Here is a 14,905-nt window from a genome sequence, read left to right as displayed (position 1 = left end):
AAGGTTTCCATTTCACAAGTTATTGAGGCATAAAGCTGCAAGACATCCTTGATGTCATGGCCAGAGATTTAATTTTCATCTTTACTTGAGGAGCATCCAACAGCTATCATCTTTCTCCTCCTCTTTAAAAGCTACATACTGATTTAGGTCTCATATTATTTTGTCTTCTGAATCTCACTGATGACAGAAACAATTGTTAACTTCTCAGTTAAACTTGATAGGGAAGGAAATCATTTTGGAAGCACAATAAACACTTTTTAATGTGAGTGTCTATGGGTAGAATACGTTCTATTGCCGACTTGTTTGCTAGCCAGTGATGCATAGGGACAATCACCTCTATAGCACTTTATTTCCGGAGGGGGCGGGGAGAGTATGTTCCTGAATATTTTACCCTCCCCCACCCCATTTATTTTCCTAGTAGGTCGGCTTCCTCAGAAATACCTTATTTGACCTTTATACTTTCAGAAACAGCGAGTGCCTAATTCCCCTCTGTGGGTTGCTAATCCGATTTACGTGAGCAGAACCTAGAATTATTTTAGCTTCCCAACTGAAAAAATAATACACATGGATAATACGCTGTTATGAGCTCCGGCTTCAGGCTTTTTCTGCTTTGCAGGCTGGAGGTTCTGTGCAGACAAACTTGATTTTGCTGATCTGGTCTTTTTCAAAAATTTTGTGCCCTTGGCTTCTGGGATCCTTTGGGCAACCTGGTTGGTTGTGGTAGGCATGGAGGGTCCTGGAATCCTGGGAGGGACAGAAAGCCTTCACCTCGAAACGCCATGGTGCGGCAGATTTGGGGAATATTCAGCTGAGGAAGACAAGTGACTTGATCACATGTCATCTACGTGCTGCTGGGCCTGGTGGGTCAGAAGATTCTAAGGTCTTGTACGCTTGGTTCACACTGTGCATTATTTTACCTTCCTCTGAGCTGCTAATCGCCTGCCGCTGAGCTGGGCAAGATAAATATCACAAAGCATGAAGTGATGGCTACCATAAAAAGAAATAATATCATCCTCTCTTCAGACCGCCACACACGCAGGGGTCAACGTTGCGAGTATCATGTAGGGCAGGACCCCATCCAACTCACAGATGTAGATATATAGACGTGTATTTATAGAAATGTGCTTTCGTTAGCATATATTTACATACATGGATATATTGATAGACACACATGAATATTTTTGTATATTGTACATTTATCTGAATAAAATAGAGCATTTACCTACACATAAATGTATACATAGATAAATGTAAATGCGTACTCATGCGTTTACATATGCATATACATATATCTGTGTGGGTTAAAGTTTAAATGACACCTACTTTGCAATCTCTAGTTTCCTGTTAATTCTCCTTCCCTGGGGAAATAGAAGAGTCCACCCAAGCCTATGCCAAGATGCCTTGTAACTTGGTTGAGGTCTTCTTTTTTTCATCGTCTATTCCTGAAAAACTTCAAACTGAAAGTTGAATAACGGGCCGGGTAGGAAATAAAGGCTCGACCCCGTGTTCTCAATTTCGCCCCCGCAGTCCCGGAGAGGGTCCCGCGCTCCAGTCGCTCTCCCCTTTGAGGGCTGGGGCTGGATGCGCGAGCGCCCCCCTCGGCGGCCACGCGTCCCCGCCCTCGGCCCCACCCCGCCGCGGCTGCCCCGGCGCGCCGTCCACACCCCTGCGCGCCGCTCCCGCCCGCTCGGGGATCCCCGGCGAGCCGCGCCACCGAGGGGGAGGTGTTCGGCCTCCGCGGAGAGGGAGACTGCAGGCTGCGTCCCCTTTAAAAGCCGCGAGCGCCGCGCCACGGCGCCGCCGCCGCCGCCGTCGCCGCCGGAGTCCTCGCCCCGCCGCGCTGCGCCCGGCTTGCGCTGCGCCCGCCGCTCCGCTTCCCACACCCCGCCGGGGATTGGCAGCCGCCGCCGGACATCAGCCGCCGCAGGCTCCGCCGCCTACCCGACCTCGCGGCGAGCGCCTCGCGGATTACGGGGGGCTCCGAGGCACCAGCGCGCCGCAGACCTCGCGCGGGCTGGAGCGCCCGGCCGTGCGCGCCACTGCGCCGTGGCCTCGGCTGCCCGGGCCGCGCCAGAGCCGAGGACCGGCGCGCAGAGCGCCGGGGAGCGGGGAGCCGAGCCTGAGCGCCGCGATGCCGATCACTTACTGCCGAAGCTCGGGGGCCTGCGACACGGCGGTCGACGTGTGAGCGGACCCCAGGCTGGCCACAAAGCGCACCGCAGCTTGGCCCGGGGGCTAGAAGAGGGAGGGAAGAGCGCGGCCACCCGCCTCGGCGGCCCGGGACTCGGCTCGACTCGCCGGAGAATGCGCCCGAGGACGCCGGAGCGCCGGAGCCGCGGGGGCTTCAGCTGGCGAGCGCTAATGGGGGTGCGCTGGAGTAAGGCAGAGTGATGCGGGGGGGCAACTCGCCCGGCACCGAGATCGCCGCTGCGCCCTTCCCCGGACCCGGCGTCTCCCAGGATGGCTGCCCCGAGCCATGGGCCGCGGCGGAGCTAGCGCGGAGCGCCCGACCCTCGCCCCCCGAGTCCCGCAGTCGGCCCCGCGCGTGGCCACGCGTCCCGCGGGCGCTGGTTCCTAAGGACAACGACAGCACCAGCTTTTCCTTTCTCCCTTCCCTTCCCTGCCCCGCACTCCTCCCCCTGCTCGCTGTTGTTGTGTGTCAGCACTTGGCCGGAGACTTCTCGAACTTGCAGGGAGAATAGCTTGCGCTCCCCACTTCGCGCCGGTGCCTTTGCCCCAGCGGACCCAGCCTCGCCGCCTCCGGACCCCGCGCCCCTCCACTCCTCCGCTGGGCCAGACCCCGAGACGCCGTTCCCTGCGTGAGGAGAAGGACGGCCCCGCCGACACCCGGGAGGAGGAGGAGGCAAAAGAAGGGAACCCGGTCCCTGCGCCAGGTCCTTGGACCAGAGCTTTTTCCATGTGGAGGCTCTTTCAATGGACGTGTCCCCGCGTGCTTCTTAGACGGTCTGCGGTCTCCTAAAGGTAGAGGACGTGGGCCCCGGGCTGGGACTGGGGGGTTGGGCGCGGGGCCCGGGCCGCCGCTGCCGCTGAGCCCGTCCTGGGGCCGTGCCTGGCCAGACGTAAACAGACCCCTCTCCAGGTCCACGTGCTGCCGAGCCCCTGCGGGGATGTCCCCATCCGACAGCCCCCGGCGACCGTCAGCCTGGCCCTCCTGGCTCGCCCTCTTCCGCCCCTCCTCCCTTCCCCCTCTTCAGTATTTTATTAGGGCTGTTAACACTTAGATGATTAAAAAAAAAAAAAGTCAAAGAAATCCCTTTGAGAGGGTGGCCCCTGGATTTCACCCGTTAGTTGCCAACCTTCACGCCTTGCCATGGCCATCTTTCTCCCTTCTTCAAGTTTCTCAGAAAGACCTGCTCTCTACTCAGAGCCAAGTCCCATTTAGGCAAATACTAGAAGTTGGGGTTCTCCCTGTTTGTTTGCAGGAATGCAAGGGGGGCAGTACTTCAATACCACCTTCTATTGACACGTGAATTAATAGATAATCGTTATTTACGTAATTTGAGGAATGTACATGTGTATCTTGACTGCATGGGGGTGGGGGGTTCGGGGTCGGAGTGGCCTGTCTTGACACCTCTGAGTCACACTTAGGTGTGGGCCACAAGTTGCAAGTGGCTTCGGAAGTTGTGGCCTTGAGTTTACTGGGTCTGGAAGTTATAGACTGTGTGTGTGTGTGTGTGTGTGTGTATGCGCGCGCGTTGTATCAGGAAGTTCTATACAGTGCCTGTAAGGAAGTCACATGCACCATTCGTGCGTGTTTATATGCAAGCGAGCGCTGGGCAATGTGTTTGGGTTTGTGGGGAACGGAGGAGAGGTGTCAGACCAAGCGGTGGTTTCCCCAGGTTCCCTGCACAGGCTGTCAGCGCGAGTGTCACAATAAAAAGGTGCCAGTCTTGACGCTGGTGGGGTGTCTGTGCGTGTGTGCAAATCGTGTCAGATGGATGAGAGTGAGATGGAAGGGGAAAAGCCTTCGGGCTCAGGAACTAGGGGCTTTCCATTCTCCCAAACGTTCGAGCTTCAGCCCCTTTGAAGTATCCCCTCGAGTACTGCAAACCAGGTGGGCACCCTGGAGGAGGCGGCAACGGACCGAGCGGGACGGGGGACGTGGGGGTGGAAGGGGAGAGGGTTGGGCGGGGAACGCGGTGACTCACGTCGGCCCTGTCCGCAGGTCGACCATGGTGGCCGGGACCCGCTGTCTTCTAGCGTTGCTGCTTCCCCAGGTCCTCCTGGGCGGCGCGGCCGGTCTCATTCCGGAGCTGGGCCGGAGGAAGTTCGCGGCATCCCCTGGCCGCTCCTCGTCCCAGCCCTCGGACGAAGTCCTGAGCGAGTTCGAGTTGCGGCTGCTCAGCATGTTCGGCCTGAAGCGGAGACCCACCCCCAGCAGGGACGCCGTGGTGCCCCCCTACATGCTGGACCTCTACCGCCGGCACTCGGGCCAGCCGGGCGCACCCGCCCCGGACCACCGGCTGGAGCGGGCAGCCAGCCTCGCCAACACCGTGCGCAGTTTCCACCACGAAGGTGAGGCGTGGAGCAGAGAGCGGGGGCGGAGATGCGGGCGGAGAGTCACCTCCAAAAGCTCCCCATCGTGGGCCGACTGCTGGCATCCCTGGAAAAGCAGCTTGGCCAGGGCGCCGCCGCAGACGTTTCCATTCTTGCCTTTGAAAGAACCTTTCCGAACCTGGCTTTAACGCACTGCTTGTGTGGCGCGGGAGCCAGGGATTCCCCTTTGGTAAATCCGCACCCTTTTCCTGGCTTGCCGCCAGAAGAGCGACTCCTCCTCCAGGAACTGGAGAGAAGTCAAGTGATGGGGAAGATGAGGGCAAAAGGCATGCCCCTAGTCAGCTAAACGTGCAAGAATTTCATAGGGGAGGAATGAAAAGGAGGGGGGCAGATTGGGATCTCTTTACGTCTGTTTGGAAGCCCTTGCCCTGTAAGTCTGCTTCTCTTGCTTAAGCTGGGGTTTCAGGCTAGACACAGCCAAGGGCAGAATTTTCAGAGGTACTATTGAAAAATCAAAGCCCGGGGCCCCAAGTCTTTCTAATTTACAGTTGATCTGGGCCTGGGTTGGACGATTTCGAATCCCTATCTAATCCCCGTGGGAGATCAATTCCACAATCAATCTTATTGTTTCCACAATGACTTTCTTGTTTTGTACTTAAATCTGAGATGAACTCCCTAGTAGAGACAAGGCAAGCCTTCAGATAAAAGCTTTTGCAGTAGCTGCCTGTTTTTTGTTTTTTGTTTTTTGTTTTTTATGAGCATTGAAATGTGGATTTTTTTTTTCCTTTTATGATACTGGATGTGGTTTTCCTAAGGTAGGATATTTCTGCTTGTTTCATCAGAAAAGCATTTAGTGGATTTGAAATGTCTGAGAGAAGCTATTGACATCTTTTGTACCCAAGTTCTTGGATCAATTAGTCAAAAATATGTTCCAGTTTAGTTTTTTTCTACACTTTTAAATTCCCTTTGGCTTTTAATACATTCCAAATAGAGCATGGGTTTCATCAAGTTCTAGAGAAAGGTCCAAAGCTGTATGTCACAGAGCAACCTCTTGTAGGTTATTGGGGAAATGGGAGTAAAGTTCCCCTTTTCTTGCCTTGCCTTGAGGTGGTAAATTTCAAGTAGAAATCTATGCTCTGATATAAACAAATAAATGTTACAGCCAGGCATTTTCTCCCAGTGTGAAGGATGACTACACTTGTGAGAACAGTACTGGGTATTGGGAAGAAGTCCCAAAGGCAGGTTGCATAACAAAAGGTACTTCTTTATTAAAGCAGCTGTACCCTGTGAAGGGGACACCGAATTGATAATCCATTTATCATAATCCATCATTTTCCAGCACATTTCCAAGTGAGGTGCTTTTTGCAGTAGAGATCCAGTGGGAAAGGATCTAAGATATCATTCTACTCCTTCAGGATTTATTCACTGAAAGTTGTCTGTTGTCATATGTAGAAATGTTTTCACTCCTCTGTGTTCTGTCAACATAACCTTGGGATGATTATAGATGCAGCTCATCATTCTCAGCTGATGCTGATTAGAATTGTTTTTCTGCATTGAAAAGTAGCGAGAGTAGCTATTTCAGTCACCTCTCCTGGAAATTTAACCTGGAACCACTCTTAACTATTTTTAAGGCCAGGAAGGTACTATGTGTCTCTTCTAACTTAAAAGGAGGAACATTTAAGTCATTTGACACCTAAAACATTCGGTTGCATGAGGGTTCTACACAGTGAAGTCTGTGTATTTCTCCTTCTTCCTCTAGAAGTGGCTTGATCAAAACTAAACAGGCTACAAATTATTTGAGTGTTATTTTAACTTAAATAGCATGTTTGAGTTTATAAGTCAGAATTTATCACTTTAAAAGTATAAATGTTATGTGCAAAATAGAATGGAAGTTTCTCAACCTGCTTCATATCAACTTAAGAGTAAGGTCAGATCTTATTGCAGTTACATGATGGAGAAAAGCCATGTAATTTTTTCCCTCAAACTTCATCAAATCCATTTCTTTTCTTGTTATGACTAGTGTATCATTGTTAGGCCACATAATGCATTTTTTGAAGACCATTTCATTTTTGTGGAACCCAGGATTTGGTTTTTATGAATATCCTGTGCCATGCATGGCACTAAAAATCTTTTAATAAACCATGTGATTAAGGCATCTGGCTTAAGAGCAGAACTTGGCTCATGCCACTTTAACGGGCATTTGTTTGGTAGAGGACTAAAGGCCTGATTCCAATAATTACCTGTTGGTTTTATTTGTGGGTGGGTTCTGGGTGATTTGGTGAAACTACAAGACCAGAGATACCATGGTTATCAGCTATCAACCGCTGTATGAAGATAATGGGACCACATGGTAGGCAATCTGAAACAAAATTATCAGTTGTCATTTCTCCTATTAAACTTGGCCTAGTCCTCTGTATAATACTTTTCACTCAGGAGGACCCAAGAGCAGCAACAGTTTTTTTTTTTCAGTCATTAAAAAGTTCTTTGGCCACATAGACCTTTCTCAACTGCCACTGAGGACAGAAAAATCACTTCTTCAACTGGAAAGATTGTTCTGTGTTCTGTGCTGTTCTGTGTTCTGTGTAGTTAAAAACGCATTGAAATTGGTGGCCTTCATGGGCGCTGCAAAAAGTCTTTATGCTTTCCTGTCAGAGTGGAATATAGAAGGACCATGTGCTTACTCTCCAGACTCTGAAGGACACAGTCTTCTTTTTGTATGAAACCATGGAATTTATTTGCCTCCATGACTAAAGCCTTTGAATAGAGATGAACCCTTTTCCCACAAATGTAATTATCATGAAAATATCCATATAATAGGAGAGTTCAAGAAGCAGTGGCTGCCCTGTGATCGAGAACTTGTATCACAAATGCCCAGTGTAAGCAAAGGATTTGGACATGTACGCCCCCCAGAGCAACACTTACCCGATGCGCTTCCCTAGTAGTTAAGTGTCCTTAAGAAGGGCCCCATCAAGTAGAACAGGCATTCTCTTTGGAAGTCTCTGGAGGTTGAAGCTTTGGTGCCCAACGATGGTTCTTGGACTAATATTTTCTGTCCTGCACTCTTTTGGTGGTTCCTCTGTATCCTTCTCATTGAGCTATTTTGTCTTTTTTTAGACTTGCCCTTTGTGTGTTTCACTAAGTAGTCAAAGGACAGTAAGTAGGCACCTGGTCATTCCAAGGGTGTTGGAGTCAAGGGTGCGCAGAAGCCGGATCGGGGTTTGTGAGGATGACAGTACTTTTGCTTTAGTTGCCGTATCTTTCGTTGTCTTTTCTTTAAAAACAAACAAACAAACAAACAAACAAAAAAACTGTTTCCTTTTAATCTTCCTATTTTATATATCTTTTCTCCTTGATAATATTAATTCTCTAGCCATTATTTTATAGTCTAGAAAATATTGTTTCTTATTCTCAGCTACTTTCAATTCATTTCAGGACAGTGACTTCCAGTCTTACTGATTTGTTATAGCATCCCCCAGGTTTTTGTTGTTTTTGTCATAATGGCCATTTTTGGTCCAAAGAGTGTTGCAAAAATTCTCAAAACATAACGAGAATTCCCTTTTCTGCTAAAACTCACCATTCTTGAGGACAGAAAGGCAGCTGGAAGATATCAGTGGTTTCAGACAAGAGCTGCGTGTCCCAGGGGGCCCTGCCACCGTACCCGTCTATTCTTTAGTTGTGTCTTCTCTCCACCATACTTGGGTGATAGTGTATTTCTATCCTTTTGGTTGGGAAAGAACTCACACTGTGGTTATTACTGTAGCAAATATAAATGTGCTCCTAATGGTTTTGACATTTGCTTGAGTTTGTTTGTTTAAGACTTTATTAGAGAGAGAGAGAGAGAGAGAATGAGTAGGGGGAGGGGGGGATGAAGCAGCAGACTCCCTGCTGAGCAGAAAGCCCAAGTGAGGGATCCCAGGACCTGGAGATCATGACCTGAGCTGAAGGCAGACCCTTTAACCAACTGAGCCACCCAGGCACCCCTTGCTTGAGATTTTGACTCCTCCCCTGTGTTTCTAGGCCAGAAACTTGGGAACTGTGGTAGACTCAAGTTCATAGATCTGCTCTTCATTTATTAGTTCTGTGACCTTAGGAAAGTCACATACCTCTCTGAGCTCCAACAATTTCATTTCCAAAATGGAGATAATAGGAGTCCCTATCTAAATGGTTCGTTGTGAAATGATTCCTGTAAAGATCTTAGTGCCATCCAGCACTCTGGATGCGTTATCCTGATGATTTCTTTCTCTAATGTCCAGTTCCCCCACTTGTCTAGGGAAGAGGAGGCCAGAGTGAACCCAGGCTGGCTGAGGGAATTCAGCCTCATCTTTTGTATTATTTGGATGTAGATGAATAATTGACAGAGTGTAGGTGATTAAATTAGAACTTCACTTTTGGAGGAGAGGTCAAATGTCACTGGTGCCTTATTTTTACTTCCCCACATTTCTGCAACCATAGCTCCATCTGTTTGGATAAGAACTTAGAGGTTCAAGGACGCAGGTCTAAAACAGGCTGGAATACCCAAATCCCTTGATCAGTTCAGCTTATTCAAAAGGGTTATTTACAGAGAATTAATAACTATATAAGCCTCTAAAAGAGCATACATTACCTACTTAGGTAAATGCTCTATATGTTCAGAATCCCCAGGTGTGGTGTGATGATTTGCAACTTTTTTTTTCTTTACTTATTTCGAATAGGTTTTGATTTTTCTACCCTTAAGAAGAAATTCATTCTTTGCAGATCAGAGGAAGTGGTGGTAGGTGCCCCAAACTTGAGCAGTTTTTTTTACTGGGTTTGGAGTTTTCTGACTTACCTCTGTGACGTGCGTCCACAGGGGTGTCACCAGAGTCCTTTGTATTAAGGACGAATAGAGGTTCTTAATGAAGCTGGGAAGTCAGGGAAAGGTCTTCACTTTACTTACTGTTTAATAGTGCAGTTCTTTCCTTTGTGAAGTTAGTTGCTAAGTGATTATCGTCTCTGCTACTTAACTTTGTGAGATTTTGAAGTACATGAAATTGCTGTTTTTTTTTTTAACATGTCAAGTCTAGTCAAACAGTGACAATTTTATATGATTCACTTCAGTCTTGGATTTATCTTCTGGAGGGTTATTCTATTTTATGCCTTTTTTATACCCATCTTTACTTATTTTACCTGTATTTCATGCTGGTCTTGATGAGTGTCCATTATCATCCTCTGGCTGCTTGTGTGTGTGTGTGTGTGTGTGTGCTCATGTCTGTATGTGTTCATAACTTCTTTTTCATTTATGGATTTGGAATCAGAGTTTTTGTTGCAATTGTGATTTCTCTGGGCACCTTATTAATACAGCTGTTCAGTAAATGCCCTGGATAATTTGCCTTTCCTCCCCCCTCTTTAAAAGAAAAGCGTGTTTTTAGATGTGCTGCTATCAGAGAAGTCGGTAGTTCAAGCCAGATCTGGCTTTATGTCATTACATCTGGGGGACACTGCTGATTTTTATGTCACTCCTTTTTTCTTTGGTATCTGTTGGCTTCTCTGCTAAAAGAACCCCTTCAGTGGGAACATTAGAAGGCACCTGAATTACAGGGAGGAAAGAAAAGAAGGAGCTAAACACAATCCTTGATACTTGTTGGAGCCATTGAGGAGAGCCCTGCTCTGATTGGTTGGAGAATTATTTTAAAAATAAAATAAGATGAAATCAGAGAGGGAGACAAACCATGAGACTCTTAACTATAGGAAACAAACTGAGGGTTGCTGGAGGGGAGGTGGGTGGGGGGATGGGGTAACTGGGTGATGGGCATTAAGGAGGGCACATGATGGAATGAGCACTGGGTGTTGTATGCAACTGATGAATCACTGACTTCTACCTCTGAAACTAAAAATACACTATATGTTAATTAATTGAATTTAAACAAAATAAAACAAAAAATAAAAATAGTGCCTGGCCTGAAGTACCATTAGCTTAGACTGTGAATAGCTTCCAAAAGGTATTCCCAACAGGTGTAGAGTGGCAGGTGTGAGGGGACCATGGAGGGTTTACTTCTTGGCCTAATAGTCTCCATGTCCCAAGTAGATGAGCTTTGGAAGATCTTTCTGTTCTGAGTCCCTGGCTGTCCACCCAAGGACTCACTTCTTACTCCTTGGCCAACACTACTGTTTCTTCTCCTCATTTTTGTATTATTTGGCAAGAATCACTTTAAAATATACTCCTGGAATTTACATTTGAATGTGAAAAGCATCCTTTAAAACCTTGACCCTGTAAGGGCAATCCATGAGCTCCTAGCATCAACCTACCTGGGGAGCTTGCTGCAAATGCTGAATCTCAAGACCCACCCCACGCCCACTGAATCAGAATCTGCATTTAAAGACTTAAGGTGTCTTAGGTGTTTTGTGTGAAGATTGAAGTTTGAGAAGCATCCCCTTAAAGCATTACTCCATGATTTGGTGTAAACTGTCCCTCTTGAACTTGGCACTTCCACTTAGCTTGCAGTCATGACTGGTGCTTTGATGATGAAGGTTTATACAAGTAAAACCTCTGAGTTGAGTGATCTTAAGTGATTCTCCTTTGCTAAGATATCTACATTCTCTGAACAACTTATAGCTGCTTGACGTAGGGGAAATACAACCATAAAATTAATCAATATAGTTTCCATTTATGATAATGATATGGTCAGACAGATTTTGCTAGCACTTAGGTTGGATCCTGAATGAAGCAGGTTAAGTTTTTTGACAGTGAAAGGACAGGATGTGGTAAAGCTAGAAGAAAATAAACCCAAATGTCTCAAATTCTATTGCTGTTTACTGTCAATTTAATGATAATGTGTACCTTTGATGATTTGCAGACTAAAGCATGCAAGGTGCTGTTACATTTTATTGTTTGCTTGGAAAACAGTACTCCTGAAAATTTAAATTCAGGAATCTTAAATCAGAAAGAGCTTTTATGCATAGCCCACTTAAATGGCTATTTTGAAGTGATGATACTAGATACAGAATGTTTATTCTGTGGTACGGTGAAATCCCTTTGAATCTCATGATGGTATTTTTATAAACTTTCATAATTTTTTTGGTTTTGTGTCTATTTGGTAGGTGTGTGTTTTTAATATGGTTTATTTTTTTTAAGGACATAAGAATTAAGGAGAAGAGAGTCATTTTTTTCTTCTGTCTACCACGAGATTTGGTTTTTGAGGTCATAAGGAGGTGAGAGAACAGACAACAGTTAGGAAGTTCCTTCTTTTGAAATTGTCTGGCCTTAATTACTACGGTATCTCAGTACTACCCTTACGCTTCTAAAGAAGTCGATCCCTGTAAATGCCTTTGTCTCTGGACTTGGGAGTAAAATAGTAGGGTGTGCTTTGCAAAATGTCATCGTTGATGTTGAGTTTCAGACTCTTTAATTAGGAAACTGAAATCTGTATATTGAGATTTGTAAATCACCTAAATTGCAGAGTAATGTTCTAGAATACTGTTTAAGGGATTGACATTAAAGCCTTTTTCTTTTTAAGAAATGCAATAATTTCCTCAAATCCTCACTCATTAGACCTCTACTAACTATAGTGCTGACTTTTTTTTTTTGCCCTAAAGTCTGTGACTTCCAAAGAAATGCTTCAGTGTTTTCCCCATTATTATAGCCACCTGGAAGCAGTATTCATGTATTGGATTAAAAACGTCACAATGAAAACAAAAACCAAAAACCAAAAAAAACCTAACAATGAATTATGAAGTTTTGCTTCATGGTGTGCATGTTGACATAAATGTACAGAAAAGGGAGGCTTCCTTTTTATTTAAAGGGGAGGTTTTTATTTTCTAGTTGCAGACTTTTACATGGGTTAAATCAAACCCTGAAATGAGGTTTACAAATTCTCATATATCATCAGATTGTCATTACTTACTTTACTGAATGATTTTTTTCTTTTTCTTTTCCACCTGTTTTTATGTCACATTAGAATCTTTGGAAGAACTGCCAGAAATGAGTGGAAAAACAACCCGGAGGTTCTTCTTTAATTTAACTTCTATCCCTACCGACGAGTTTATCACCTCAGCAGAACTTCAGGTTTTTCGGGAACAGATGCAGGAAACTTTGGAAAACAATAGCAGTTTCCATCACCGAATTAATATTTATGAAATTATTAAACCTGCGGCAGCCAACTTGAAGTTCCCCGTGACCAGACTTTTGGACACCAGGTTGGTGAATCAGAACACAAGCAGGTGGGAGAGCTTTGATGTCACCCCTGCTGTGATGAGGTGGACGGCACAGGGCCTCGCCAACCACGGATTTGTGGTGGAAGTGACCCACTTGGAGGAGAACCAAGGTGTCTCCAAGAGACACGTCAGGATTAGCAGGTCTTTGCACCAAGATGAGCACAGCTGGTCACAGATCAGGCCACTGCTAGTAACGTTTGGCCACGATGGGAAAGGACACCCCCTCCACAAAAGAGAAAAGCGCCAAGCAAAACACAAACAGCGCAAACGCCTTAAGTCCAGCTGTAAGAGACACCCTTTGTACGTGGACTTCAGTGATGTGGGGTGGAATGACTGGATCGTAGCACCCCCGGGGTACCATGCCTTTTATTGTCATGGGGAATGCCCTTTTCCCCTGGCAGATCACCTGAACTCCACTAATCATGCCATTGTTCAGACGTTGGTCAACTCCGTTAATTCTAAGATTCCCAAGGCGTGCTGTGTACCAACGGAACTCAGTGCTATCTCCATGCTGTACCTTGATGAAAACGAAAAGGTCGTATTAAAGAACTATCAGGACATGGTTGTGGAGGGTTGTGGGTGTCGTTAGCACAGCAAAATGAAATAAATAAATATATATATATTTTAGAAAAAAGCAAAAAAAAAAAAAAAAAAAAAAAACCCAAGTTGACACTTTAATATTTCCCAATGAAGACTTTATTTATGGAATGGAATGGAGAAAAAAAAAAAAAACACAGTTATTTTGAAAATATATTTATATCTACAAAAAGAAGTTGGGAAAACAAATATTTTAATCAGAGAATTATTCCTTAAAGATTTTAAAGTGTATTTAGTTGTACATTTTATATGGGTTCAACCCCAGCACATGAAGTATAATGGTCAGATTTATTTTGTATTTATTTACTATTATAACCACTTTTTAGGAAAGATAGCTAATTTGTATTTATATGTAATCAAAAGAAGTATTGGGTTTGTACATAATTTTCCAGAAATTGTAGTTGTTTTCAGTTGTGTGTATTTAAGATGAAATGTCTACATGGAAGGTTACTCCGGCAAAGTGCTTAGCACATTTGCTTTTTTGCAGTGCTACTGTTAAAGGTCACAAGTTCAAGTCCAGAAAAAAAAAAAAAGTGGATAATCCACTCTGCTGACTTTCAAGATTATTATATTATTCAATTCTCAGGAATGTTGCAGAGTGGTTGTCCAATCCATGAGAACTTACGTCCTTATTAGGTGGAATATTTGGATAAGAACCAGACATTGCTGATCTAATTTAGAAACACTCCCCTACCCCTTAATTTGCAGAAAGAATAAAGCAGGACCAATAGAAATAATTAGGAAAATGATAAACCTGCAGGAAAGTGGATGATGGTTTGTTGTTCTTCTTTCCTAAACTAGTGATCCCTTCAAAGGGGTTGGTCTGGCCAAAGTATTAAATAAAACATAAGATTTCTTCATTATTAAGATTGTGGTCATGTATATTTAAAATTGATATGTAGCGGCTCTCATGAAGAGTTGGAAATTGGTTTGTATTTAACTGTTACCTCACCTGGGAGCTCTTTATGCTCAGAAGGACCCAGTTTTCTGACTTTGCCCAACACACAGCAAAATTGTGCCCATCATGTTTTCTGCCCACCTCCTCTTCTCTGTTGGATCAGCTTGTTTTTCTTTCCAAGGTTATGTGAACACATTTCTCCAAATGTCAAATCTCTTTCAGATAATAAATATCAGAGCCCTGGCATTTCATTCTATTAAGTCCAACCTGTAAGAGAAAATGGTGCATTTGTACAGCATTCATGATGATTACCTCGTGTTTGCCTTTTTGCTTCTGAAGTTACTTGTTTCGGAGGGAGGTGGGGAAAAGGCAAGGAATGGTTGGAAATGTGCGAGCAAGTCACTTGATAATTGATATTTGCCTCAGAGGAATTAGCCACGATTTAGTATTTCACGTGACCCTCTCTGGGGTCCACGATTTAGGAGAAAGATTTGAGAGCAAACCAAAGCCCCAAAACAAGCAAAACCTGGGAAACCCAAGATAAAGTTTCAGAGATGATAGCCCATGCAACAGAGGCAATGGTGCCAAAAAATTAGAAAGGGAAAGTGTCTAAGATCAGCTTCTACAAGGACATCTGCCAATTGGACAGAAGCCCAAGCCGAACGAAGTCAAATTAGGCCACTCAGAGTGAACTCTCACAGCGGCAGGGCTTCTGTGCTCTGT

The 14,905-nt window shown here is 45.3% G+C and overlaps 1 protein-coding gene across 1 annotated transcript; it reads left to right on the top strand.

The window, feature by feature from the left end:
* Positions 1 to 1,733: 1,733 nt before the first annotated feature.
* Positions 1,734 to 14,475, top strand: BMP2 (bone morphogenetic protein 2). Its single transcript, XM_045885410.3, has 3 exons — positions 1,734 to 2,982; positions 4,187 to 4,536; positions 12,432 to 14,475. Exons 2-3 carry the CDS (start codon positions 4,194 to 4,196, stop codon positions 13,274 to 13,276), a joined length of 1,188 nt encoding a protein of 395 aa, XP_045741366.1. The 5' UTR covers positions 1,734 to 2,982; positions 4,187 to 4,193; the 3' UTR covers positions 13,277 to 14,475.
* Positions 14,476 to 14,905: the final 430 nt, after the last annotated feature.

This window comes from Mirounga angustirostris, unplaced genomic scaffold (assembly GCF_029215605.1).
Source record: "Mirounga angustirostris isolate CCGP_5_RB_7025 unplaced genomic scaffold, mMirAng1.0.hap1 SCAF_10, whole genome shotgun sequence".
NCBI classification, from domain to species: domain Eukaryota; kingdom Metazoa; phylum Chordata; class Mammalia; order Carnivora; family Phocidae; genus Mirounga; species Mirounga angustirostris.
This window is presented reverse-complemented; position numbering and strand designations above follow the sequence as displayed.